Source organism: Dama dama, chromosome 20 (assembly GCF_033118175.1).
Source record: "Dama dama isolate Ldn47 chromosome 20, ASM3311817v1, whole genome shotgun sequence".
NCBI classification, from domain to species: domain Eukaryota; kingdom Metazoa; phylum Chordata; class Mammalia; order Artiodactyla; family Cervidae; genus Dama; species Dama dama.
Window position 1 is genome coordinate 92641347 of NC_083700.1, and position 27912 is coordinate 92669258.

The 27912-nt window shown below is 36.8% G+C and overlaps 1 protein-coding gene and 1 non-coding gene across 4 annotated transcripts in view; one reads left to right on the forward strand and one right to left on the reverse strand.

Moving 5' to 3' along the window:
* FAF1 (Fas associated factor 1) overlaps nt 1-27912 on the forward strand; it is a 494313-nt gene that overhangs the window by 328492 nt on the left and 137909 nt on the right. For all 3 annotated transcript variants that reach the window (XM_061121934.1, XM_061121932.1, XM_061121933.1), the window contains exons 10-12: nt 15935-16061; nt 16984-17047; nt 18180-18261. In XM_061121934.1, the coding sequence (XP_060977917.1) occupies nt 15935-16061; nt 16984-17047; nt 18180-18261 (273 nt within the window). The remainder of the gene's footprint in view (nt 1-15934; nt 16062-16983; nt 17048-18179; nt 18262-27912) is intronic.
* TRNAW-CCA (transfer RNA tryptophan (anticodon CCA)) lies at nt 7397-7469 on the reverse strand. Its single transcript has one exon. It is a non-coding gene; the product is annotated as a tRNA-Trp (tRNA).

Sequence of the window (27912 nt, forward strand, 5' to 3'; positions counted from 1 at the left end):
CTTCCCTTTCATCATTTTAAATATACCTTGCCATTCCCTTCTGGCTTGTAGAGTTTCTATTGACAAATCAGCTGATAGCCTGATGGGAGTTACTTTGTATGTTATTTGTCATTTTTCCCTTGTTGCTTTTAATATTTTATCTCTGTCTTTAATTCTTGTCAGATTGATTACTATGTGTCTCAGTGTGTTTCTCCTTGGGTTTATCCTTCCTGGGACTCTTCTTCCTGGACTTGGTTGACTGTTTCCTTTCCCATGTTTGGGAAGTTTTCAGCTATTATCTCTTCAAGTATTTTCTCAAGTCCTTTCTCTCTTCTCCTTCTGGGAGCTCTATAATGCAATGGTTGGTGCATTTAATGCTGTCCCAGAGGTCTCTTAGGCTGTCTTCATTTTTTTTTTTTTTTTCATTCTTTTTTCTATATTCTGTTCTGTGGTGGTGATTTCCACCGTTCTGTCCTCCAGGCCATTTATCTGTTCTTCTGCCTCAGTTATTCTGCTGTTGATTCCTTCTAGTGCATTATTCATCTCTGTTTGTTCTTTAGTTCTTGTAGGTCTTTGGTAAACATTTCTTGAATCTTCTCAATCTTTGCCTCCATTCTTTTCCTGAGATCCCGGATCATCTCCCCTATTGTTATTCTGAATTCTTATTCTGAATTCTTATTCTGAGTTCTGTCTCCACTTCATTTAGTTGTTTTCCTGGAATTTTATTTTGTCCCTTCATCTGAGACTTAACTTTCTGCTTTTTCATCATAATTAACTTTCTATAATATGATTTTTGTTTTAGCCACTGTGATACTGTGCTGCTTCTGTCTCCCTTCTGATGGATGAGTCTAAGCAGCTTGTATAAGCTTCTTGATTGGAGGGACTGGCAATGAGAAAAACTTGTTCTTGCTCTGGTAGACAGGGCCTTGCTTAGTAAAGCTTTATTTATTATTATTTTTTAATTCATCCTTTATTTTTTTTTCCCATTTATTTTTATTAGTTGGAGGCTAATTACTTTACAATATTGTAGTGGTTTTTGCCATACATTGACGTGAATCAGCCATGGATTTACATGTATTCCCCATCCTGGTCCCCCCTCCCACCTCCCTCCCCACCCCATCCCTCTGGGTCTTCCCAGTGCACCAGCCCCGAGCACTTGTCTCATGCATCCAACCTGGGCCGGTGATCTGTTTCACACTTGATAATATACATATTTTGATGCTGTTCTCTCAAAACATCCCACCCTCGCCTTCTCCATATAGGGTTATTGTTACCATCTTTCTAAATTCCATATATATGTGTTAGTATGCTATAATGTTCTTTATCTTTCTGGCTTACTTCACTCTGTATAATGGGCTCCAGTTTCATCCATCTCATTAGAACTGATTCAAATGAATTCTTTTTAATGGCTGAGTAATATTCCATGGTGTATATGTACCACAGCTTCCTTATCCATTCATCTGCTGATGGGCATCTAGGTTGCTTCCATGTCCTGGCTATTATAAACAGTGCTGCGATGAACATTGGGGTGCACATGTCTCTTTCAGATCTGGTTTCCTCGGTGCAGCTCAATTCCAGAAAAATAAATGACCCAATCAAAAAATGGGCCAAAGAACTAAACAGACATTTCTCCAAAGAAGACATACAGATGGCTAACAAACACATGAAAAGATGCTCAACATCACTCATTATCAGAGAAATGCAAATCAAATCCACAATGAGATACCATTACACGCCAATCAGGATGGCTGCTATCCAAAAGTCTACAAACAATAAATACTGGAGAGGGTGTGGAGAAAAGGGAACCCTCTTACACTGTTGGTGGGAATGCAAACTAGTACAGCCGCTATGGAGAACAGTATGGAGATTTCTTAAAAAACTGGAAATAGAACTGCCATATGACCCAGCAATCTGGGCATATACACCAAAGAAACCAGAGCTAAGTAAAGCTTTAATCCAATTATCTGCTGATGGGTGGGAGGGTTGCACTCCCTCCCTGGTAGTTGTTTGACCCAGCCCTGGTGTTATGGGCTCTATGGTAAGGTTAATGGCAAACGCCAAGAAAGTTTATGTCAAGGAGAACCTTCCAGTGCCTGTCCCTATGTGGTGAGCCCCTGCCGACCCACACCTCCACAGGAGGCCCTCCAACACTAGCGGGTAGTTTTGGTTCAGTCTCCTGTGGGATCACAGCTCCTTTCCTCTGGGTCTTGGTGTGTGCAAAATTTTGTTTATGCCTCCCCTCCACGACTGGAGTCTTTGTTTCCCTCAGTTCTCTGAAATGCCTATAGTCAAATCCTGTTGGCCTTCAAGGCCAGATTCCTTGGGGATTCCCAGTTCCTTTGTTGGATACCCAAGCTGGGAAGCCTGACATGGGGTTCAGAACCTTCACAATAGTGCAAGAGCTTCTTTGGTATTATTGTTCTCTAGTCTATGAATAAGCCACCCGGCGGGTATGGGATTTGATTTAATTGTGATTATGCCCCTCTTACTATCTCACTGTGGCTTCTTCCTTGCCTTTGGACGTGCGGTATCTTTTTTGGTGGGTTCCAGTGTCCTCCTGTCAGTGGTTGTTCAACAGCTAGTTGCAGTTTTGGTGCTCTCACAGGAGGAGATGAGCACACGTCCTTCTACTCTGCCATCTTAAACTGGCTCTTTAGTCAGGTTTTGATCTCTGCATACAACTGAAATGCCCAATTGAAAAAGTTTCAACCAGATACACTGGTTTTTATTGAAACAAAGTCTCTTTCGTATTTTCCACACTCCCAAGGCAAGGCAGTTACTTAAAAACAGCTTACGGTAGCTGCGTTGGGCTCCAGAGGTGGCCGAGTGTCACAGTGGGACTGGGTGGCCAGGCGGGAAGTGAGGGAGGGGGCTAATCTAAGACAAAATCTGTTTATTCCAGTCATTGAGGGACCTGCTATTCTTTGAAACTGTCCCAGTTGATCTGCTACATCAAGGTGTTTTATGATCCTTTTGACTGTTCAAATTAGGATATTTTTCTATCAGCATCAGATTCCTTTACCCTAATTTGTTAGCTGAAGTCTTTGTTGTTAGAGTCTATGTTCTGCCCGTTATCTTGATCCTACTCCAACTAGCCTCTCCCTACAACATGGGAAGGGTAAGGACTCGCTCTTGCATTTTTGATCCTCTATCTATTGGTTCCTTCTCTTCATTCTAAATATATATGTATAATATATATATTCTCATCCTAAATGTATATGTAATATATAAACAGGCATTATATAAAAATATATATGTTTTATTTATATTATTGTATTATAAATATATATATTACATATATATATATATATATTACATTCCTTCAAATTTAGCTTCCCCCTCAAGCTTTAACTCATCTGTTCTTTTATTCACAGCTAAACTTCTTAGAGTAATCTGTACTGAATAACTCTATTTCTTCATTGTTTATTTTGTTAACTCACTACAGCGTGGCTTCTTTCTGCTATGTGACTAAAATTGAATTTAACTGTTAGAGTCAGATAATAGTCTTTGACAGATCATTTAAGATGTTGGAGCTTGAGCTCACCTCTCTCACAAGCACACCAAAATCACAACTATATGCAGAACAACCATCGATGAAAAAGACTAGAACCTACCAGAAAAGTTCTCCTCCAACTAAAGACATAAAGGAACTAAAATGAGGTAGGTAGGAGGGGCAGATTCATGATATGATCAAGTCTCATAGTCCCAAGTCACAAACTGGAGAATAATTATATTGCAGAGGCTCTCATAGGACTGAGAGTTCTGAGCCCCATGTTGGGGTCCCCAGGCCAGGGGTCCTGGCATTATATATTTGTGTGTATATGTATTAATATGTATAGTATTTTACATACACACACATGTGTGTGCTCACACACAATGGAATACCTCTCAGCCATAGTAAGGAATGAAATTTTGCCATTTCCAGCAGCATGGATGGCCTTGGAAGTTATTGTGTTAAATGAAATAAGACAGAGAAAGACAAATACTATGTGATACCACTTAGTCTGTATTCTAAAACACACAGCAAACTAGTGAATATAACAACAAAAAAAAAAAGCAGACTCACAGATAAAGAGAACAAACTAGTGGTTACCAGTGGGAAGAGGGCAATGAAAGTTGCTCAGCCGTATCTGACTCTTTGTGACCCCATGGACTATACAGTCTATTGAATTCTCCAGGCAAGAATACTGGAGTGGGTATCCTTTCCCTTCTGGTAGAGGGAAGTGAGGACCAAAATACAGGTAGCTGACTAAGAGGTGAAACTAGGTTGGTGCAAATGTAATTGCGGTTTTGGACCATGAATTTTAAGTCATTATAACTAGGCTCAAACATATCTTTATTAATCAAAATAAGAACCATTACAATCAACACACTTTTGCCAGTGAGAAATACGTTTATTCCTGTCACATAAAAATCCATGCTTTAGGATTCGATGAACTCTTAGAAAGCATTTTCTGCCTCCTGCCGGTTGTGGAAATATTTTCCCTGCCAAAAGTTGTTGAGATGCTTGAAGAAGTGGTAGTCAGTTGGTGAGAGATCAGATGAATGTGGTGGACGAGCCAATACTTCTTAGCCCAATTTGTTCAATGGTTGAAGTGTTGGTTACGCAACATGCGGTCAGGTGTTGCTGGAAGAAGAACTGGGTCCTTTCTGTTGACCAGTGCTGTCTGCAGGCATTGCAGTTTTCGGTGAATCTCATGGATTTGCTGAGCATACTTCTCAGATGTAATGGTTTCTCTGGGATTACGAATATTGTAGTGGATCAGACGGGCAGCAGACAGTGACCATGACCTTTCTTTGGTGCAAGTTTGGCTTTGGGAAGTTCTTTGGAGCTTCTCAGTCCAGCTAATGAGCTGGTTGTCACCAGTTGTCATATAAAATCCACTTTTCATCACAGGTCACAATCTGATCAAAAAATGGTTCATGTTGTGTAGAGTAAGAGAGACAACACTTCAAAATGACAATTTTTTGTATTTGCAGTCAGCTCATAAGACACCAACTTATTGACCTTTTTCACCTTTCCAATTTGCTTCAAATGCCAAATGACCTTAAAATAGTTTATGTTGAGTTCTTCAGCAGCTTCTCATGTAGTTGTGAAGAGGATCAGCTTCGATGATCCTCTCAGTTGGTCGTTGTTAACTTCCAATGGCCAGCCACTACATTCCTCATCTTCAAGGCTCATCTCCTTTACAAAACTTTTTGAACCACCACTGCACTGTACATTCATTAGCAATTCCTGGGCCAAATGTGTTGTTGATGCTGTGAGTTATCTCTGCTGCTTTATGACCCAATTTGAACTCAAATAAGAAAATCACTCAAATTTGCTTTTTATCTAACATCATTTCCATAGTCTAAAATGCATATAAAATAAACAGAAAGTAATAATTCATTAGCAAAACAGATAAAGCAAGAAATGCACATTAAAATGATGTATAACATAATCACACTTATTTAAGAACATATTCATTCCAGTATCAAATGGCAAAGTTCAGCAATGCTAAACCAAAATTACTTTTGCACCAACCTAATACATTCTACTAAAACTCTCCATAGATACTTTAATTCCTGATGAAGTTCTTCAACAAATTATAACAGAGATTTTACTTAACTACCTCCAGTGATAGGGAACTCATATTCAGAAAGGCAATTTTACTTTCAGAAATTAAATTACTTTTGCATCAACCTAATACTATGTATAAAATAAGCTACAAAGATATATTATATCTTATAATGTAGGCAATCTATTACAAATATAAATAGACTATAACCTTTAATAATTGTGAACCACTATATTGTACACTTATAACTTCTATAATACTGCACATAAAATTAAAAAAACAGTTTGGGACAGAAAAAAATCGATTTTATAAAATGCCATACTACACCATATATTTTCTTTTTTAAATTTTTTTATTTATTTTTGTATTTTCTTTTTTTTAATATAAATTTATGTATTTTAATTGGAGGCTTACACCATATCTTCATTTTCACAGCCACCTTTGTGTCAATATAAGTCACCCTCTGCAGTAGTGATGTAATGATGGTTGCCTAGAGTCATATAGAAAATGGCGAAATATTCAACACCTGTTCTTTTGTTTATAAATTCAGGATCCTTTATCCTTTTTTTTTGTCATACCATAACTGCCTTTTACTTAATTCTCATCCTTCTGAATCTGTTTACATTTCTTGTCTTCACTGAGATTTCCTCAGGTCTCACATCTCATATTCTTTCTCTTAATTGCCTTTCTAATCTTTGATAGTTTTCACTTCATCTCTTTTTCTTCACCAGTTGAAATATATTCTGTAAACTTTTATCCTTATCGTTGTTCTTTTTTTATCTTTCAACTGAATGATCTTATTCATTTCTACAACCTCAGCTGTTATTTATCTGCTGATTACTTCCAGATCTAAATTTCTTCTGGACCTCTTTCTTGAGCTCCTAAAAAGACTTTTTTTTCAAGTTGCCTATTAGATGTTTTTACTTGGATGTCCTACAGCTTCCTCAGATGTATTCTGAGAACTGGCCTCAATATTCTTCCTTATCAGACCTGACCTTCCCTACCACTCAGTTACCCAAACTAGAAATTTGGTTTTTTAAGCTTCAAATCTAAATGATGAACAATTCTTATCAGTTCTACTGAAGTATGTTTTAAGTTTGTCCCCTTTATTAAATTCTCAGTGCTATTAAGCTGTAAACACTCAAGTCCCTACACTTGGAACATTGAAATAAGTATCCCTTTTCATGTCTTCAGATCTAATCTGCCATATGCTACCAAGTCACCACAAAAGGACATGCATGCATGCGTGCGTACGCACATGCACACATACACACACACACACACACACACACACACACACATCCATCCGTCCATCAGAGTTGTTCTCTGAACAGTCCGTCCTTGAAAATCGTTAGTGATTTCCCTATTGCCATCAGAGTAAAGTCCAGATTTCTAAGGTACGCCAGTTTGAGTGCTATAATCTAGTTTCCGGGAAACTTCCTTGCCTTGTAGCCAGTCCACATTCCACTTCCATACATCAAGCTGATGATTTAGTTTTTTGTAATTTTTTATTGATTTTTTTTTAAGATATCCAATTTCTTGCTTGTGTTTTTTCTCTCCCTAGAGTATAACTACCTCCCCAACAATCTTCCATTACACACTCTCCACAACATTGATATCTTTTTAAAGTGAAAGTTGCTCAGTTGTGTCCAGCTCTTTGCAACACCTTGGGCTATACAATCCATGGAATTCTCCAGGCCAGAATACTGGAGTGGGTAGCCTTTCCCTTCTCCAGGGGATCCTCCCAACCCAGAGATTGAACCCAGGTCTCCTGCATTGCGGGCAGACTTTTTACTAGCTGAGCCACAAGGGAAGCCCAAGAATACTGGAGTGGGTAGCCTATCCCTTCTCCAGTGGATCTTCCTGACCCAGGAATCGAACCAGGGTCTTCTGCATTGGAGGCAGATTCTTTACCAACTGAGCTATCAGGGAAGCCCAAGCATGTCTGTAAAATAAAGCAGCTAGCCACTCCAGTACTCTTGCCTGGAAAATCCCATGGATGGAGGAGCCCGGTAGGCTGCAGTCCATGGGGTCGCACAGAGTCGGACACGACTGAGCAACTTCACTTTCACTTTTCACTTTCATGAATTGGAGAAGGAAATGGCAACCCACTCCAGTGTTCTTGCCTGGAAAATCCCAGGGATGGTGAAGCCTGGTGAGCTGTCGTCTGTGGGGTCGCACAGAGTCAGACACGACTGAAGTGACTTAGCAGCAGCAGCAACAGCAGTCCTAAAACCTCATATTCACGTTAAAACCAATATGTGTATGGCACTATGTTAAGCACTTTGGGAAGCACAAGAACTGCAAGATATGTCAGGATGAGAAGGGCTTTCTAACCACAAACAGAAAAGCTATGAAGCAAAAGTCCAATAGTGTAAAAATAAAAAAGTTCCATGTCTCCAAAAGCACAATAAAATGAAAATGTAAATGGGGAAAATGTTTGCAAAATGGGTAATGGTTGAAGAGATAATCTCATTAATATATAATCTTTTTTAAAGATATGGGTTAAATATTAGCACCTGTGTGAGGCCTGCACAGTCTCCTTTGTTCTTCAGTAGTCTTTGCTTAAACTTTTATTGTATCCCTTAACACTGAAAAACACATATTTGCAACCAAATATGTCTTGCTTTAAAATGGGAAATTGGAACCATGGATTTTCTCTGTATCCCAGACTTTTAACTAGATTCTTAACATAGTGAGTAGTTGGTGAAATATCAGCTTTAATTCAGTGTCCATTGATTCAGTGATGGCATCCACCATCTCAACCTCTGTCGCCATCTGCTCCTCCCCTCAATGTTTCCCAGCATCAGGGTCTTTTCTGATGAGTCGGATCTTTGCTTCAGGTGGCCAAAGTATTGGAGCTTCAGCTTCAGCATCAGTCCTTCCAATAAATATTCAGGACTGATTTCCTTTAAGGTTGACTGGCCTGATATCCTTGCCACCCAAGGAACTCTCAAGAGTATTCTCCAGCACCACAATTCAAAAGCGTCAATTCTTCGGCACTCAGCCTTCTTTATGGTCCAACTCTAACATCCATACATGACTACTGGAAAGACTATAGCTTTGACTTGACGGACCTTTGTCAGCAAAGTGATGTCTCTGCTTTTTAATATGCTGTCTAGGTTTTTCATAGCTTTTCTTCCAAGGAGCAAGTGTCTTTTAATTTCATGGCTGCAGTCACCACCCGTAGTGATTTTGTAGCCCAAGAAAATAAAATCTGGCACTGTTTCCACTATTTTTTTTTTCCTACCATCTATTTGCCATGAAGTGATGGGACCAGATGCCATGATCTTAGTTTTTTGAATATTGAGATTTAAGCCAGCTTTTTCACTCTGCTCTTCACCTTCATCAAGAGGCTTGTTAATTCCTCCTTACTTTCTGCTATTAGGGTGGTATCATATGCGTATCTCAGGTTTTTGCTGTTTCTCCCCACAGTCTTGATTCCATCTTGTGATTCATCCAGCCCAGCATTTTGCATGATGTATTCTGCATGTAAGTTAAATAAGCAAGATGACAATATACAGCCTTGACATACTCCTTTCACAATTTGGAACCAGTCTGTTCTTCAGTGTCCAGTTCTGTTTCTTCTTGATCTGCCTACAGGGTTCTCAGGAGGCAGGTAAAGTGGTATTTTCCCATCTGTTCAAGAATTTTCCAGTTTGTTGTAATCCACACAGTCAAAGGCTTTATTTTAACATTGTCAATGAAGCAGGAGTATATGTTTTTCTGGAATTATCTTGCTTTTTCTATGATCTAACAGATGTTGGCAATTTGACCTCTATTTCCTCTGCCCTTTATAAATCCAACTTGTACACCTGGAAGTTCTCAATTCACGTGCTTTTGAAGCCCAGCCTGAAGGAGTTTGAGCATTACCTTGCTAGCCTTTGAAATTAGCACAATTGTATGGTAGTTTGAACATTCTTTGGCATTGCCTTTCCTTGGAATTGGAGTGACAGTTGACTTTTTCCAGTCCTGTGGCCACTGCTGAATTTTCCAAATTTGCTGGCATATTGAGTACTGCAGTTTAACTGCCTTATCTTTTAGGATTTGAAATAGCTCAGCTGGAATTCTATCACCTCCACCAGTTTAGTTTTCAGTAATGCTTCCTAAGGCCCACTTGACTTCGCCCTCCAGGATGTCTGACTCTTGAGTGAGTGAGCACACCATTGTGGTTTTCTGAGTCATTAAGACCTTTTTTGTAGAGTTCTGTGTATTCTTGTTCTTAATGTCTTCTGCTTCTGTCAGGTCCTTACCATTTCTGTCCTTTATTGTGCCCAACTTTGCATGAAATGTTCCTTGGTATCTCCAGTTTTCTTGAAGAGATCTCTTTTTTACACTTATTGTTAGTTATTATAATTACCTGTAACTATATATTACATTGGATCGTCCCTGAAGCTTAGATGGTAAAGAATCTGTTTGTGATGCAGGAGACTTGGGCTCGATCCCTGGGTCGGGGAGATCCTCTAAAGAAGGGAATGGCAATCCATTCCAGTGTTCTTGCCTGCAGAATCCCATAAACAGAGGAACCTGGTGGGCTACAGTCTTTGGGGTCGCAAATATATTACATTATATTTCATGAGAGAACATACACTATATATCTTTCATCCAAGTCTAGGCTGTGTAGCACTTAGTAGGGCTTATGGATATATTTTAAATGATAAAGGGAATAACTGAATGCAGTTAGCCAAAATAGAATCACTATTTTTTTTTACCTTTATTTAAAAATTCTGAATAAATAGTTCTCTGGATTCAAAGAATTTTAGGGCACCCTTGACTGAACCAAGAGATTATCTATTCTCATCAGCAAACATTAAAGAGAAAAGATTATTTATCTCATTTTTTAGACAAAGCTTTTCCTAACCTGTTAGATGGCTGATAAGAAAATGTGAAGAGATTGGGAGTTCCTTATACATAATTAAGTAGCACATTCTTGCAGATAGTTCAATAATTTATATTTGAAATACTTTTTTCAACAAAATCGGCTTTTTAGATAGCCTCCTTTGAAGATGTTGTTGTTTTAGGGTTTGTCTTTCTAGGATCTGTCTCTTAAGAGAATTGGAAATTCTATACTTTGTGAAGAAAAAACAATGCATTACATAGGCACAAAATTAAAATCATCTTCCCAGTATGAGGTCAAGTCCTACTTTTATGAAAAGGGGTTTTTATTTGTCTGAAAACTAGATTAGGAGAAAGGATATGTGAGAGAGTAAGGTAAAACAGTGGGAGGGGGTAGATAATATATAGAACAATTTCTTTCTTTTTTATCTTTCTGTCCTCCAAACCTCCTTCTTAATCTGATGCCTCTTAAAGGGAGAGTAAGTGATAGGCAAGACTAAGTGAAGGCTGAGATGATAGCTTCACTGACTGAGAATACGAGAAAGTTAGTCATACTGGACTTTTGTTTCTTTCCACTTGCCTGTGAGTCTGGCTAAGTACTCTAAAGGAATGTATAGTGTACCTTTTATATCCTGAGCCTTTACCTGTTTAAAGACTGAGCCTCAAAATTCAAAGGCAGTTCATGCTCCAGGTATTTGCCTACCTGAAGCACAGATGGAATTCAAGTACAGTTATGGTCCTAGAAAATGTGTTATTTTGAAGAGTAGGCTCCCTCGCTGTTTCGATATGAGAAAGTGTTTAAATTTTTAAGCTGTTGAATTGCTGAAATAAAGAGGAGATCTTGGCTCCACAAAGCAAAACACTTAAGAAACATTAGGGTTGCAAATGGAACCAAGGCTTCTGTGAGAAATAGTGGTAAAGTCAGAATAGAATAGGCTTGGGGCAAGAGTCATTCATTTCATTCTTCCAATAAGTATTATGTACTTTCTCTATTCAAACCATTGGGAAAACTGTCTTTAAGATAAGAGGGAAGATGTTACAAGTCTGGGCATTAATGTTTGGTTATGCCCAAGGAGGAAAAGCCTGCCAAATCAACATACTTTGTTTCAGGCTAGCGTAAGTCCTTTTGAAAGAGGTTGCCTTTGGCCTGAGGCTCCACCTACCAGCAGAAAATTGGATTAAAGACTTACTGAGCCTAGTTTTGCCCACCAGAGCAAGACCCAGTTTTCCCCATAGCCAGTCCCTCCCATCAAGAAGCTTGCACAAGCCTCTTATGCTCATCTATCAGAGGGCAGACAGAATGAAAACAGCAATCACAAAAAACCAACCATACTGATCAAATGGATCACAACTTTGCCTAACTCAATGAAACTATGAGCCATGGCATGTAGGGTCACCCAAGATGGTCAGGTCATGGTGGAGAGTTCTGACAAAATGTGGTCCACTGGAGAAGGAAATGGCAAACTACTTCAGCATTCTTGCCTTGAGAACCCCATGAACAGTATGAAAAAGCAAAAAGATATGATGCTCAAAGATGAACCTCCCAGGTCAGTAGGTGTCTAATATGCTACTGGAGAAGAGCAGAAAAACAGCTCCAGGAGGAATGAAGAGGCTGAGCCAAAGTGGAAACAACGCCCAGGTGTAGATTTGTCTGGTGGTGAAAGTCTGATTCTGTAAAGAACAATATTGCATAGGAACCTGGAATGAAACAAGGTAAATTGAAAATGGTCAAACAGGAGATAGCAAGAGTAAACATTGAACAATATTGCATAGGAACCTGGAATGAAACAAGGTAAATTAAAAATGGTCAAACAGGAGATAGCAAGAGTGAACATTGACATTTTAGAATCAGTGAACTAAAATGGACCAGAATGGGTGACTTTAATTCAGATGACCATAATATCTACTCCTGGATGACTCACAAACTGGAATCAAGATTGCCAGGAGAATATCAATAACCTCATATTTGCCAGTGCACCACCCTAATGGCAGAAAGTGAAGAGGAATTAAAGAGCTTCTTGATGAAGGTGAAAGAAGAGAATGAAAAAGTTGGCTTAAAACTCAACATTCAAAAAACTAAAATCATGGCATGTCATCCTATCACTTCACAGCAAATAGATGGGGAAACAATGGAAATAGTCACAGACTTTATTTTCCTGGGCTTCAAAATCTCTATGGACAGTGACTGCAGCCATGAAATTAAAAGACGCTTCCTCCTTGGAAGAAAAGCTATGAAAAACCTAGACAGCATATTAAAAAGCAGAGAGATAACTTTGCCAACAAAGGTCTGTACTGTCAAAGCTATGGTTTTTCAGTAGTTGTGTTTGGATGTGAGAGCTGGACGATAAAGAAGGCTACACTGAAGAATTGATGCCTTTGAACTGTGATGCTGGAGAGGTCTCTTGAGAGTCCCTTGGGCTGCAAGGAGATCCAGCCAGTCCATCCGAAAGGAGATCAGTCCTGAATATTCATTGGAAAGAACTGATGCTGAAGCTCCAGTACTTTGGCCACCTGATGTAAAGAGCTGATTCACTGGAAGAGATCCTGATGTTGCTGAAGATGGAAGACAGGAGGAGAAGGGAACACTAGAGAATGAGATGGTTGGGTGACATCACCAACTAAATGGACATGAGTTTGAGCAAACTCGGGGAAAAGGTGAAGGACAGGGAATCCTGGCGTGCTGCAAGCCATGGAGTCACAAAGAGTTGGATACAACTGAGCGACTGAACAAAAACAAAGGGCAGCTAGGTAACTCTGAAAAGAAACATGAAAACCATTAGTGAGAGATCTTTAAAATCCCTTCCAGTTTTAGTATCTATAATTCTATGACTAACCGAACTATAACATCCCCTCTAGACAAGTTTCATGAATCTTTGCTCCTGAGTTCATTTTAATACATTTTAATAATTTAGGTGCACACCACCATAATTTAAAACATAGAAACTTCATTTATTAAATGAGCTTTGTAGACCTGATTTATTAAACATAGTACAGACAGGCATTTAGCCAGATAACCTTGCTGGGGTGCCCTTGTTATCCAAGATGTGAATATTTGTCAGTAATCACAACTCAATTCAAATGTTTGGCATCTCAGACTTCCCTGGTGGTCCAGTGGTTAAGAATCTGCCTGCCAGTGCAGGAAACAGAGGTTCGATTCCTGTTTGGGAAAGATCCCACATGCCACAGGACAGCTAAGTCTGTGCACCCTAAAGACCATGGTCCACAACAAGAGAAGCCACTGCAATGAGTATCCCCTTTCCGTAACTAGAGGAAGCCTGTGTGCCACAACTAGAGGAAGCCCGTTGGCAGCAACAAAGGCCCAGCACAAATGCAACCAAAACAAATAATTTTTTATGTTTGAAACCCCATTCTAATTTAGAGATCAGGAGCTTTATCATTAGAGATCATTTTGAAAGTGATGTTTTTCATTGTAGTACCTTACATCTCAGTTGAAGTTGCTGAAAACAAAATAAACAGAGCTTGTTTACTAGTGCCCAGCATGTAGTAAATTCTCAGTAAAAGTGTACTGAATTGAAGCATCATTATTACATCTCATTTAATAGCCTTCAGTTTTAAAGACCTTTCATATATTATTTTGTGTTACCTTCCAAAAATACCATGGAAGTAGCATACCATATTTCACTAATGAGAAATTTGAGAACCATTGCAATAAGGAAGTGGCAAGTTTTAAAATGCTGTCATTACTCCTGCCCATAAGCTTTTTGAAAGGCCTGTATAGCTTATTTATCTCTGACCTCTTAGATTTTACCCATTTCCTTGTTTATTCTGCTCTTAATTGTGTACTCTAGGCTGGGGATAAAACTTATAAAAACCCAGTCTTCATTGATTTTGTAAGCATCCTTCATTTTCCCTCAGCCTCCATCCTTTAGTGTAGGGGTGTCATAGCAAGATTAGAAATATATATATTGAGTATGCCAAAGCCTTTGACTGTGTGCATCACAATAAACTGTGGAAAATTCTGAAAGAGATGGGAATACCAGACCACCTCACCTGCCTCCTGAGAAACCTGTATGCAGGTCAGGAAGCAACAGTTAGAACTGGACATGGAACAACAGACTGGTTCCAAATAGGAAAAGGAGTACATCAAGGCTGTATATTGTCACCCTACTTATTTAACTTATATGCAGAGTACATCATGAGAAACGCTGGGCTGGAGGAAGCACAAGCTGAAATCAAGATTGCCGGGAGAAATATCAATAACCTCAGATATGCAGATGACACCACCCTTACGGCAGAAAGTGAAGAAGAACTAAAGAGCCTTTTGATGAAAGTGAAAGAGGAGAGTGAAAAAAGTTGGCTTAAAGCTCAACATTCAGAAAACTAAGATCACGGCATCTGGTCCCATCACTTCATGGCAAATAGATGGGGAAACAGTAGAAACAGTGGCTGACTTTATTTTGGGGGGCTCCAAAATCACTGCAGATGGTGATTGCAGCCATGAAACTAAAAGACGCTTACTCCTTGGAAGGAAAGTTATGATCAACCTAGACAGCATATTAAAAAGCAGAGACATTACTTTGTCAACAAAGGTCCATCTAGTCAAGGCTATGGTTTTTCCAGTAGTCATGTATGGATGTGAGAGTTGGACTCTAAAGAAAGCTGAGCGCAGAAGAATTGATGCTTTTGAACTGTGGTGTTGGAGAAGACTCTTGAGAGTTCCTTGGACTGCAAGGAGATCCAACCAGTCCATCCTAAAGGAGATCAGTCCTGGGTGTTCATTGGAAGGACTGATGTTGAAGCTGAAATTCCAATACTTTGGCCACCTGATGTGAAGAGCTGACTTATTGGAAAAGACCCTGATGCTGGGAAAGATTGAGGGCAGGAGGAGAAGGGGACGACGGAGTATAAGATGGTTGGATGGCATCACCGACTCAATGGACATGAGTTTGTGTGGGCTCTGGGAGTTGGTGATGGACAGGGAGGCCTGGCATGCTGCAGTTCATGGGGCTGCGAAGAGTCGGACACGACTGAGTGACTGAACTGAACTGAATATTTTATGTGTGTGTGTGTGTGTGTGTGTATAAGCCTTAAAATGAGAAATATTAAGCTTCACTCTAGCAAATAGCTTCTTATTTAATAAAATTTTTATAATTCTAATGCCCTATTTTGGTTATATAACTTGTATGTTAGGAATTTGATTTCCTGAAGTCAGATAACCTGTATAGCTTATTTATCCTGACCTCTTAGATTTTGCCCATTTCCTCATTTATTGTGCTCTTAATTGTGTACTATAGGCTGGGGATAAAAACTGATTAAAAAAACCCCAGTCTTTATTGATTTTGTAAGCATCCCTCATTTCCCCTTGGCCTCCATCCTTTAGTATAGGGGTATCATAGCAAGATTAGAAATATATTTAATATTATATATATATATATATAAGCCTTAAAATGAGAAATATTAAGCTTCACTCTAGCAAATAGCTTCTTATTTAATAAAATTTTTATAATTCTAATGCCCTATTGTGATTATATAACTTGTATGTTAGGAATTTGATTTCCTAAAGTCAGTATGAAACTAATTATAGGACTTTTCTTAAATAGCAAAGCACCGATGTTCATATGGTTAGTGATAGTGATGGAGATGACTTTGAAGATGCTTCCGAATTTGGGGTGGATGATGGAGAAGTATTCGGCATGGCGTCATCTGCCCTGAGAAAATCTCCAATGAGTGAGTATTAATAGCTCCTTGGGTCCAGCATTATCATTCTCCCTCCTAGTTCAGAAACTTATGAGGAAGGATGAACTTAAAAATTTCTTCCTGACTTCCAGTTTTGGAGAGATAAAATGTATCAAATAGACATTATTCATTGGAACTAGAGCCTCTTAAGTTTTGATCTTAAGCCCAACCATTCCCAATACTTTAGTAAAATTCATTAAAAACTCAAGGGAATGTAACTTTTGTTTCACATGTATGAATTCGTCTATCTATTTGAAGCCTGGAAGTTGATAAAATAGCTGTACTTTTTGTGATTGTAGTTATCACCACACATCTTATTGGAGATACCAGTTTTATCAGGAGTCATATTATTTTTCCATTCACCCATCTTTGGAGGGAAAAAAGTAAACTATACCATCTCCCTCACTTGCACTTGACAGGATGCATAGTATAGGATCTTAAAGGATACTGCATACAAGATGATTGTTAAACTAAGCCCATAAATGACTCGTTTACTCTGAAATTAGGGAACCTTTATGGGCAGAAATAGATTTAAAGACCTTAGGTCTTTAAATAATTTGAGAGCCTTTTTATATAATTTAATTACAAGATGTCATTTTCAAGAAAACTTTGAAATCATAATTGATGACTGGCACATATTTTGAACACCTAGCAAGATTGTGTCAGTTAGTTTTCAAAAATTCATGAGTGTGACATTTTTTGGGGTTCTTTTTTAAGGTTTGATGAAATCTTCTAATGTAGCTGGAGTTAAAATATCTTCTCAGATATATCACAGAAGCGAAAATTTAATTTTATTTCCTCTTTATTGATTAAATATATTTCTTATATGTGGGATTAGATGTTATGTGGTTTGTTTTTTGTGTCTATTTGTTTTGGTTTTTTGTTTTTGTTTTTTCTTTTGTTTGTTTTTTAGTGCCAGAAAACGCAGAAAATGAAGGAGATGCCTTATTACAATTTACAGCAGAGTTTTCTTCAAGGTAGGGTTAGGACATTAACTATATAAATTGATGTTCTTTTAATGCTACTGTGATTTTTTTGAGACAACTTTAATCGTAGATTGTTTTAAAATTTATCCTTAAAGTATTCAAAGTATACGTTTATCTATACATACAGTCCTGATAGTGAATATAGAGTGTTCCAATCAGATAACTATAAACTACTTATGCCACTTCAGAGATGTATTTATCTTATCTCTGTGTCATTATAGAAGCATAATAAATGGATTACTAATTTAACATCTTGACGATATTTGCAAAAGGAGTAGGCTGTTGTTGTTTAGTCGCTGTGTCATGTCCAGCTCTTTTGTGACCCTGTGGATCATAGTCTGCCAGGCTTCTCAGACCATGGGGTTTCCCAGGCAAGAATACTGGAGTGGGTTGCCATTTTCTTCTCCAGGGGATCTTCCCAACCCAGAGATCAAACCCACATCTCCTGCATTGCAGGCAGATTCTTTACTGCTGAGTCACTAGAAAAGTCCAAAAGGACTAGGTATAGGATACTAATTTTTAGTATATCCTAGGACAGACAAAATATTTTTTCAAATATTGGATAAAAAGACAAATGTTTTTAAATGTAAATGAATCTTTTAATTTTTTTTGAATCATTTAGCATTTCTTCTTTTAATAGTCTAATACAAATTTTTCTGTGTATTTGAGATCTCCTAAGGTGTTTAAATATTTAAACCTAAATTTTCATGTAAATGATATTTTCTTTAGTTCTGTTTTCTGATGTAATGTAATTTGGAAACTTAGCAAGGGACCATGTTTTCTGTCTGTGTTAGACTTCCAGAATAAATGAACTAAAATGGAAAGTTAAGGCTGTTGTAATTAGGAAATCTTAGGGAAATAGGTAACCAGGAATTACTTATAAATGGTAATGGGGCACTTGCTAAGTCCATTTGCTCAATGTACTTAAAATTCCAGTGTTGTGATCTAGAGGCCAAGAAGAGTTAAAAAAACTAATGAAGCCTTTAAAGAAATGATTCAGTGTTTTTTCTATATGTAAAGAGACATTAGCCCCAACATTTACTTAAAAGTCATTGGTTAGACTTGTGAAACTTGAAGTAAATTTGAAATGTATTTTAATTAATAGATGCAATTTTTCCTATAGATATGGTGACTGCCATCCTGTATTTTTTATTGGCTCATTAGAAGCAGCTTTTCAAGAGGCCTTCTATGTGAAAGCCCGAGATGTAAGTGCAATTTACCTTTTTTAATTAAACAGTGCATCCCATAGGTTTATCACCAGGCCTGAGGCAATGCTTAATGTTTTCCGCTTTTTTCAGATTGAAGACTTGATTTTGTTTTTGGTTCATTTCCCAACCTAATCATCACCAAGATGCCCATTTCAGTCAGAGGGCAGTAGTATGATAGGGTACTACCGGCTCTTGCAGAAGACTGTCAAGCTTTGAAACAGGGTTTCTTTTCTTTTTTTTTTTTTTTAAGGGGGTAAAAGGGGTGGACATGCTTAGAAGGGACCAGGCTATGTACTTGTATTCTTTTTAGTTATGTGATTGACAGTTTCTTGCTAAGAGATTTGTCCTTCAATCTTTTCCCCAAATGATTATTCCATCTAATAGTATGTATCTAATAACTGTAATATTTTTTCCTAAAAGTCATTTTAGACAACAAGAAGATTTTTCTTTAAATACAGAAATGAGCTTTGTGATCTTACAATCAAGAAGATTGAAATATGTAACAAGAAATCAATAAGTTATATTTTGAGCAAGAAGTTTCCATGCGATTGTTCTATTTATATGTTGACACTGCAGTCCAGGCCTCAGTTATCTGGCTCTTGCCTACCTGTACAGCTTCAGCTCTTCCCATTTCCTGCCTTACACTTAATTAATGTAGCAGCAGTGTACCATTTGTATTTCCCCATAATGTTACACTTTTCTAATGCTGCCTTAGTGTTAAGAATACCTTTCATCTTGCTCTTTACCTGGTTAGCTAAACACTCTGAATGTTTAATGAAGAAAGGAAAAAAGGGAGGAAGGACGGACTAACGTGTAGATGGAGTTAGAGTAAAAGTTTTGGAATTAGGAATTTTGAGAATAGAGTGTAAGGATGACTCTGGAATTTCTAGTTCTTCTTACAACCTAAAGAAAAATTCATCTAAAACAACTTTGAAAAATGGAATTCCAAGACAGTCATTAGTGATCAACTTAAATCTGTCATTAACAGCTCAGTGAAGTAGATTAAGAAACATAAACTGTTCTTTACCCTAAGAATAGCTGAATAGCCCATGTAAAGTCTGTTTTAACTATCAATTTTTTAACTATTAAAACTATATTAAATGGATTTTATTTTTGAAGACATATATTTACAGTAATACAGTTTTGTAGTTTCTGTACAGGTTTTGGAAGATACTGAAAAGCACAAAGAATACATTCTAACACAGATTAGCTTTATGATACATGTTCTTTCCATATTTTTATTATATATTTTGTTGAGCCCACATTTAACAAGAAATTGGTCATGTTATAATCCTGTTCAAACAGCTTATTTTCACCTTTTAAATATTATATAATCATACCCTTAATTATATTTTATAATATTTCAACTTTTACTAAAACAATTTTTAATAAAGAAAAAATAAAGGAATAGTACAGTAAACACTCAAATCACCTATACCTAGACTTAATAATCACTAAAATTTTACCCCATATTTGCTTCTTTATATACAGGACATCCTTAAGTTTTAATAGAGTTTTAAGCCTTATAACTTGAAAAGTTATAACTGCTACATACTTAAAAAGAAGCAACATTTGAAATTTAATTATTTACATTATTTATGCTATTAGATTTATGATTTTGATTAATAAATTTTTATGGTAAATATTTGTTTCAGTCCCTCTGATTGAAAATTGCAAACTTTGACTGGAATAGAAAATAATTTTGAATTTATCATTCAAAATTCATAAGAGCAAATATAAAAGAAATATAAGTTTGCAAATTTTTTTTTAAGTTTTAGCAGTTAAACTTTTGAAATTATTAAAACTTAAACTGCAGAAGTTAGGATACCCTTAAATATTTGTTATTTTTGCTAAGCTATTTCAAGGTGACATCATAGTTTACCCATAAAAACAGCTGCATACACTTTTCAAAAATAATGATATTCTCCTACAGAATCACAATACCAGTATTGCTTGTAACATAATTAACAATAATTTGCTAACATCATCTAGTATCCAATGCATATTCAAACTTCATTGGTTGACTGGGATAACAAATTATATTTGTTTGTTAGATTTCTTATACCCTTTTAAGCAAACACCCCCTTTATTCCCCACCACCTGTTTTTATGACATTTGCTTTTGAAGAAATCATGTTGGATGATTACAGATTGTTCTAAATTCTTGATTTGTGTGATTGTTTCCTTGTGATATTATTTAACTTGTTCCTCTATCTCTGTATTTCCTGAGAAATGGATATTAAGGCTTAAAGCTTTGTTAGATTCAGGTGAATTTCTTTTTTTTGCAAGAATGCTTTTTAAGTAATGCTGAATACTTTATTATAATCAGATTTTTAATGGTTAGAGTCCATCGTTGTATGGTGATGTTATTCTATTTAAACAATCACTTATTGTTGAACATAAATATGTTTGAAAGAATATTTATAATTTTTAAATAATCTCTTTTTCAGTTCATTCCTGGGTATAAATGTATTTGGGATTAATTTGTCTCTGCTTTCCAGCAAGATTGCTAAGCAGTTGGAGTAACCAGAAAATACAAGGGTCTTTTATAACCTAAATATAGCTCCCATATATGCATAGTCATCTGTTGAATTCCATTTTAAAAGCTATTAGAAACATTATAATTTTCAGTGATGATATATTATTTAAATATACAATATATAATAGATGAAAGAACTTTTTACTGAGTGTCTTTGTACAGTAAATTGGCATTTGGTTTTATTCAGACTGCTGATCCCCAGAGGAGCATAAACTCTTTATAATTTCTGGTATTTCTAATGAAACAATTGTTTGTTTTTGATTACTAAATGAGTATTTTAACAACTGGAAGTCATTGGTTCATGTAATTAAGTGTGTTGTTTTGTATTAGATTGATGCCAAAATCCACTGACTTCTTTGGACTCCTAAAATATCTTTATCTTTTTCTGCTTGTCTAGGGTTTTTTCTTTCTTCATTTCTCTTTTCCAAGTTAAAGATCAGTAGCAGTTTATGTGTCATCTATTACATTGCTCTAAACTTAAGATTTATCTGCATAGTGGATAAGTTATTCAAAATTAAATCTGAGAAGGAACATTTATTTTAGTCATCAACCTAATTATATACATATTCTTTTAAAATTAAAAACGATTGTCTACAAAGTATAGAAATAGTACTACTGCTTTAGGTTTATATGGTGTACTATGGTTTGTGAAGCTTTATGCATATCTCATTTCAACCCCACAACAAACCAGTGAGATAGGGATACGTAATATCAATATTCCAATTGTAGAGATGACAAAGCTCAGAAAAGCTACATGACTTAACCAAAGGCAAATCAAGGGTAAGCAGTAGAGGCCAAGTAAAAGTGCAGTTGTTCTAACATATAAAAGTGTATTTTATACTACACGGTCTTACTTCCAAAGCTTTTCAGTGCTAACTGCTAAACTACTGTATTCAGTTATCAAACTTCATCTCTTCTTTCAGACTGCACATTTGAAAGTTAAAAGAAATTGTTTTTGATATTTTTTTTAAAACTTCTGAATGAATCATTTTTAAGAAAAGAGTTTTCCTATTATGTTCAAACATTTTAAGGGAAGTATGACCGATACTGTGGGATTGTTACTAAATTTCTTTCATCTTAAACATCACATGTTTAATTTAAACTGTGGGAGACACATTAATTTTACCAGGGCAACAGATGAGCCTTGAGTACCAGCAATCTTCACTTGAAGTGAGAAATTGAGTTCCCAGAGTAAATAAAAACAAGATTGAAGGTTTAAATCCTCTGCTAGGCTTTTTGAACTTATATACTCATTAAATGTTTATTGGAGTGGTGGGATTACAAAGGATTTGGGGAGCTTCATCAACTGGTATATAGTTAATCACTAAGTAAAACACTACATTTGATAAAGTGTTTCTCACGATACACATTCAATCCATCTTAATGAAAACTGCTTCAAACTGATTTCATTTGAGAGCACTTGGTGAGGGTACTCACAGTTCTTTCTGCCTTTTTCATGAGAAATTTACAATACTGTTCAAAGCAGAGTTCCAACTTCAATGAAACAGCTATTCTAAGTTCTTGTGTTTAAGTGTATTGTGGAAAGTTTTGACTTCTGATAATGGACTGTTCACTTTTATGATCTCTTCTTTGCCCTTAACTGTTAGGGATGTTGATTGAATTGAAGGCCATCAATATTTATTGTATGCCTATTTAAAGATCTAGGATATAGAGGTTTCCTGTTCTTGACATGTCCACAGTCTAGTAGGGAAGATGTGTGCTGAGTCACTTCAGTCATGTCTGACTCTTTGCAACCCTGTGGACTATAGCCTTCCAGGCTCCTCTGTCCTTGGGATTCTCCAGGCAAGAATACTGGAGTGGGTTGCCATTCCCTCCTCCGGGGGACCTTCTTGACCCAGGGATTGAACCTGCATCTCTTATATATCTCCAGCATTGGAGGCAGGTTATTTACCACTAGTACCACCTGGGAAGCCCTAGTAGGGAAGAAAAACAATATATAAATAGATCTATAAAATGCTATAAATGTAAAATGCTGTAGGAGCAAAGAGGAGAGGCACTTCATCTGCCTTAGAAGTTCAGGGAGATTTCTAGAGGTGGTACCTCTGACCTAAATCTTGTAAGATAAATAAAAAAGGCAAGCAGAATTCTAAACAAAAAGAAGGTCATAAGGAAATACCAGAAGATTGTAATTGAGGGTGAAAGTTGCTTAGTCGTGTCCAACTGTTTGTGACCCCATGGACTGTAGCCCAACAGGGTCCTCTGTCTGTGGAATTCTCCAGGCAAGAACACTGGAGTGGGTTGCCGTTCCCTTCTCCAGGGGGTCTTCCTGATCCAGGGTGGATCTTCTGCATTGCAGGTGGATTCTTTACCATCTGAGCTACCAGGGGAGGTACAACCAAAAAAAATAAGACAGAGAGCAAAACAGTGCAAGACAGAGAGTTGGATTGCCTGGTATAATGAGGCTGAGAATCTCAACAGGAGCATAGAGGGGTCTGTGATGTCCTGGCATTACCTGGTGTTTAAAAAATATTTGTTGAGAGAAGCTTACATTTTATCTATAGACAAGGAAGAGCCAGTTGTTTGCCTCCTTAATTACAGTTGCAGAAGTTACCACCAGCCACACCATGATTCCCTGGGACTTTCTTCCCCTAAAGAAGTTTCTTTTTCTCCTTATAGCCTCCCCACCTCTCAGTTCTGCCGTCCCTGAGATCTCTTCACAACAAAAAGCCCCCCAGAGAATGACATTTGTAAGTGACTAAAATTCAACAGCAGTAAAAATCCCAGTGCCAGGGCTTATGTGCCATGTGAAAGAATGTTCCTTTCCCAGCCACCCTTTGGGAGACTGGGCTTTGATAGCGGTAATCCTGTTATACTTCCTTAGATCTTCACTTCAGACCCAGTGCTGTTTCCAAATATTACACATAAATTAAGGAAACCAGTGCTTGATTTCCCACTTAGTAACGCTGTGTTCCCAAACAAGTAATGAGCCTGTTTCTAATCTAGAAAAAAGAAGGGTTGATGATAATATGTATTTACTTTTTATGGTTGTTTTGAGGGTTAAGTGGGATCTCCTCATAAATGCTTCCCTGATAGCTCAGTTGGTAAAGAATCTGCCTGCAATGCAGGAGATCCTGGTTTGATTCCTGGGTTGGGAAGATCTGCTGGGGAAGGGAAAGGCTACCCACTCTAGTATTCTGACCTGGAGAATTCCATGGACTGTATAGTCCATGAGGTCGCAGAGTCAGACACGATTGAGCGACTTTCATATTTTCATGAATGTACCGAGAATCATGACTGAGGTGTTTTTAAATAGTTTTAGACAAATTTCAGAAATGTTTGTAAAATAGCAAAACCGATTTTCTGTTTGGTTTTTTGCAGTCCATTTATTTATGTATTAGTTTAATATATATATTTTACTGAAGTACAGTTGAGTTACAATGTTTCAGGTGCACAGCAAGGTGATTCGTTTATACATATACAGAGATTTGACTTAATATGAATAGAATGCTAGATTTCTAATTTAAAAAATAGATACACAACAAGCAATAAAGTCTACTGTATAGCATAGGAAACTGTAGTCAATATCTTATAATGTCCTGCAATGGGAAAAAAATCTGAAAAATACCAGAACTGGTTTTTTTATGCAGTTCATGAATAAAAAAATAATAAAAAACTGTTGTTAACTTTAAGAACAGTTCCATAAAGGAATTTTGAGAACCCATTTGAGCATTTATAGCTCTAAAATGAAGGCTTTGCTTTAACAGTACTTTGTTCATTATCAGGTTTTATTACACTCATTTTAAAAATTGGCCCATTTTAAAGTAGTGCTGGAGAAGGAAATGACAACCCACTCCAGAATTCCTGTCTGGAAAATCCCATGGACAGAGGGTCCTGACAGGCTACAGTCCATGGGGTCGCAGAGAGTCGGACACGACTGAGCAACGAAGCAACAAAGTAGTGCTGTTTCTACTTCGTCAAGTTAAGAACCTAAATACCATCCCTGGTCAATGTTTTTTAAAAAGAAATAAGCTCTAATCAAATATGAAGCCAGAACTGCAATTGATAAGTTTCTAGCACTCTATCATCCAGAAAAATCAGCCAAACAGACCTATTTGTGCTTTGGAAAGTATGCACAGTTTGTTCATCATGTCTTTGTTTTCTTTTCAATTTAAATTCCTTAAAGGCAGACAGTGTTTTTAGAGTAATTTTTTATGACAGCTAGGATAGCATCTGGCACATGTATGAGATAAGAACTATTGATGCTAGTATAATTTTTGAAGTATGTTTTCATATAAATGAAATGTTTGTTAAAAGAAAAGAATACAAATACATTTAAAGTAGCAAATTAAGTTACCTCATAATCCTAAACCTGAAAATAAGCACTACTAAATGTTTTTACTTTTAAATGTGGTTTAAAATAGAAAAGTCTCCAAACATACACATCAGTAAAAATGTTGCTGAGTTTTATAGAAGTGCAGCCATACTATTGTGTAATTAGATATTTCCACTAAACAGTATATAGTTAGCACCTTATCTAGAATTTGCCTCTTATTCTTCGAGTTATCAGATCTACCTAATTAAAATTGTACAAATCTTTAATGTTTATAATAAAATTATTTTTTTAATTAGTTAAAATTAATTAGTTTTAAGATATGCTGCTGTGTGAAACATTCTTCTCAATTTATTGCTGTTCTCCATTTTTTGAGAGCCATATAACTGTATTCAAAAAGCTATATAGGTAAAATTTATTAAAATATAAAAAGCAAGGCTGATTTTTATTAGTGGGCTTTAGTCATATTTGTATCATTTCTCTTAAGGAGCCCTCCCTGTCCCTAGAAAGTATTTGTTCCTCATACTGCCTATTTGTAAAGGATAAAAAGCTAAATTGGATCTCTTAAGTATTCCATTTGTAAATTTAACAAGTTTGTTCCATATCTAATCTTAAACATTTTCATTTAAATATAAAGAAAATAGTAGAAAGAGAAACAATGGGAATTCTTATATTTAATTCTGAGCCCCCATTTACTTGCCCTGTGCTATTAAAATTAGGTTACTCAATCTCTCTGAGCATCAAAACTTAAAAATTTGTGTTGTAGTACATACCTCACAAGGTTAACAAGAAATTAATATAAGTAAAACATCTTCAAAATGTTTGTGAAACATCTTTAAGATTGTTTGCTTTTTAGTTGATGGACATCGAATAAATCAGGCAGATTTGGATTTGAACCTGGAACCTGAAACTGACTATATAAGCCAACATTTTCTCTGAAATGGAGATTAAAATATCTTGGCAATTAACCTACCTTGGAATAATGAATCCTTGCCTTCACAGTAACCAAGTTATTCAGATGCACATATTAGGGAAGATGAATTGGCCTACATAATTGGTACATGTAAAGGAGCAGTAGGAAATCAGACTGAAATAGAGAAGTAGACTGGGGTTTCAACATGGAAATCTGTGAATGCCAGCTAAAGACTATTGTTATTGTGAGGTAGTAGTTAGCTTTTGAAAGTGCTGAAGAAGATGGTGACACTGTCAGAGAAATAAGTATTGTGGTGGCAATTTGTATCAATAGAATGGATGGAAAGGGAGAAATTGGTGGCAGAGACTGAGCAACTGTGTATGTTTGTGTACGTGTAATTGTGGAGTGTCAGGCAATGATTAGAAAATCATAGTACAATAATAGCGCAGTGTAGTTTACAAACTTTTTGACTCCTGTGTTTCACAGCCTGTTAGCTTTTGTATACCTTTTTATACAGGTGTATCTTCTAGTATCCTGTTTCTCCCACACCCTTCTTGGAGTGCCTAACAAAACAGAGAATAATACTGCTTTTGTCATAGACCTACACTAATGTGTTCTGTTCTTTCTTTCCTCTGAAGCATTTCAGTAGAATCTGTTGGTTTTATATTTGCCTTGTCATTTACAGTCTTTTATAAATAACTATATTAAGAAAATCAAAGTATTTCTGATGTTAAGTAGGGCCTAGTATCTTTATTAGAAGTATTGGGAGCTTAATTTCTCTAGCATATACACTTACGAAGGACGGAAAGCCCCATGAAGAACTCTAAAGATCAGTTAAAAGAGGACAATGCCCGAGTAGGGGCAAGCATTATAAGTAAATATTTCACAGAAAAGAAGAGTAAAAACAGTCAGTTTGCTATAACAGCCAATCAGTTGAGCTTCCAGTTTATTTTTTTTTAATAGTTATTTATTTATTTTTGGCTGTTCTTAGTTTCAGCACACTGGCTCTCTAGTTGTGGTTTGTGGGTTTAGTCACCCCACAGCTTGTGGGATCTTAATTCCCTGACCAGGAGTCAAACCTGTGTCCCCAGCATTGGAAGGCAGATTCATAACCACTGGACCACCAGGGAAGTCCCAGGCTTCCAATTTCCTTATTCATAAGAACTTTAGATACATGTTTGTCTTTCTTAAAGATATTTTATGACCTGAGTAATACATTTTGAACAATGCAAACTGATAAAGCTCAGTACCCAATGAACTTGTCAGCTTATTTTACAAAGACAGTTTAATTTTGCTTTAGGCTTTTTGGTTTGTTTGTTTAACCTATGACTTTCACAGGAGTGATCTCCCAGTGTGAGACTCAAATACATCTCAGACATAGACTGTGTCTTCAAGAGTGCCATTCCAACATCTGCTTTAGGAAATAAGAGGGAAAAGATACCATCCTAGCATCTCTTCATCTTCACTAGGTAGCTATTTTCTTTTGGAACTTCTCTAGTTGGTTGCTATCAGTTGGTCCTTGAACTCAGTTTTAGGAGCGAAAAAAAAAAAAAAAGGCAAAGTGTCACAATTCGCTCCAAAATCAGTCTGCACTCTGATTCTTTACTGTTCAAAAATTACTAGCTTGGAGTTCTTTGAATACATCAGGCCATTGACATCACAGGGCCTTTTCCCAACCTTTTCTCTTTGCTTTTACTCTTTTTTCACTCTTCCTTTTTTCCACTATCACCTGAAGTTAAATTTCAGCTCAACTATCACCTTCATAAAGAAGCAGCCTGTCTGTTGTTCATGCCTAGACCCAAGGACCCCCTCTGTTATAGTAGTTATGTCACCACTCCCATCTAAGAGTATTGGACTTCCAAAGCTATGTGTCACCAAGGCACAGAAAAGAGAAATAGCTTTCTCA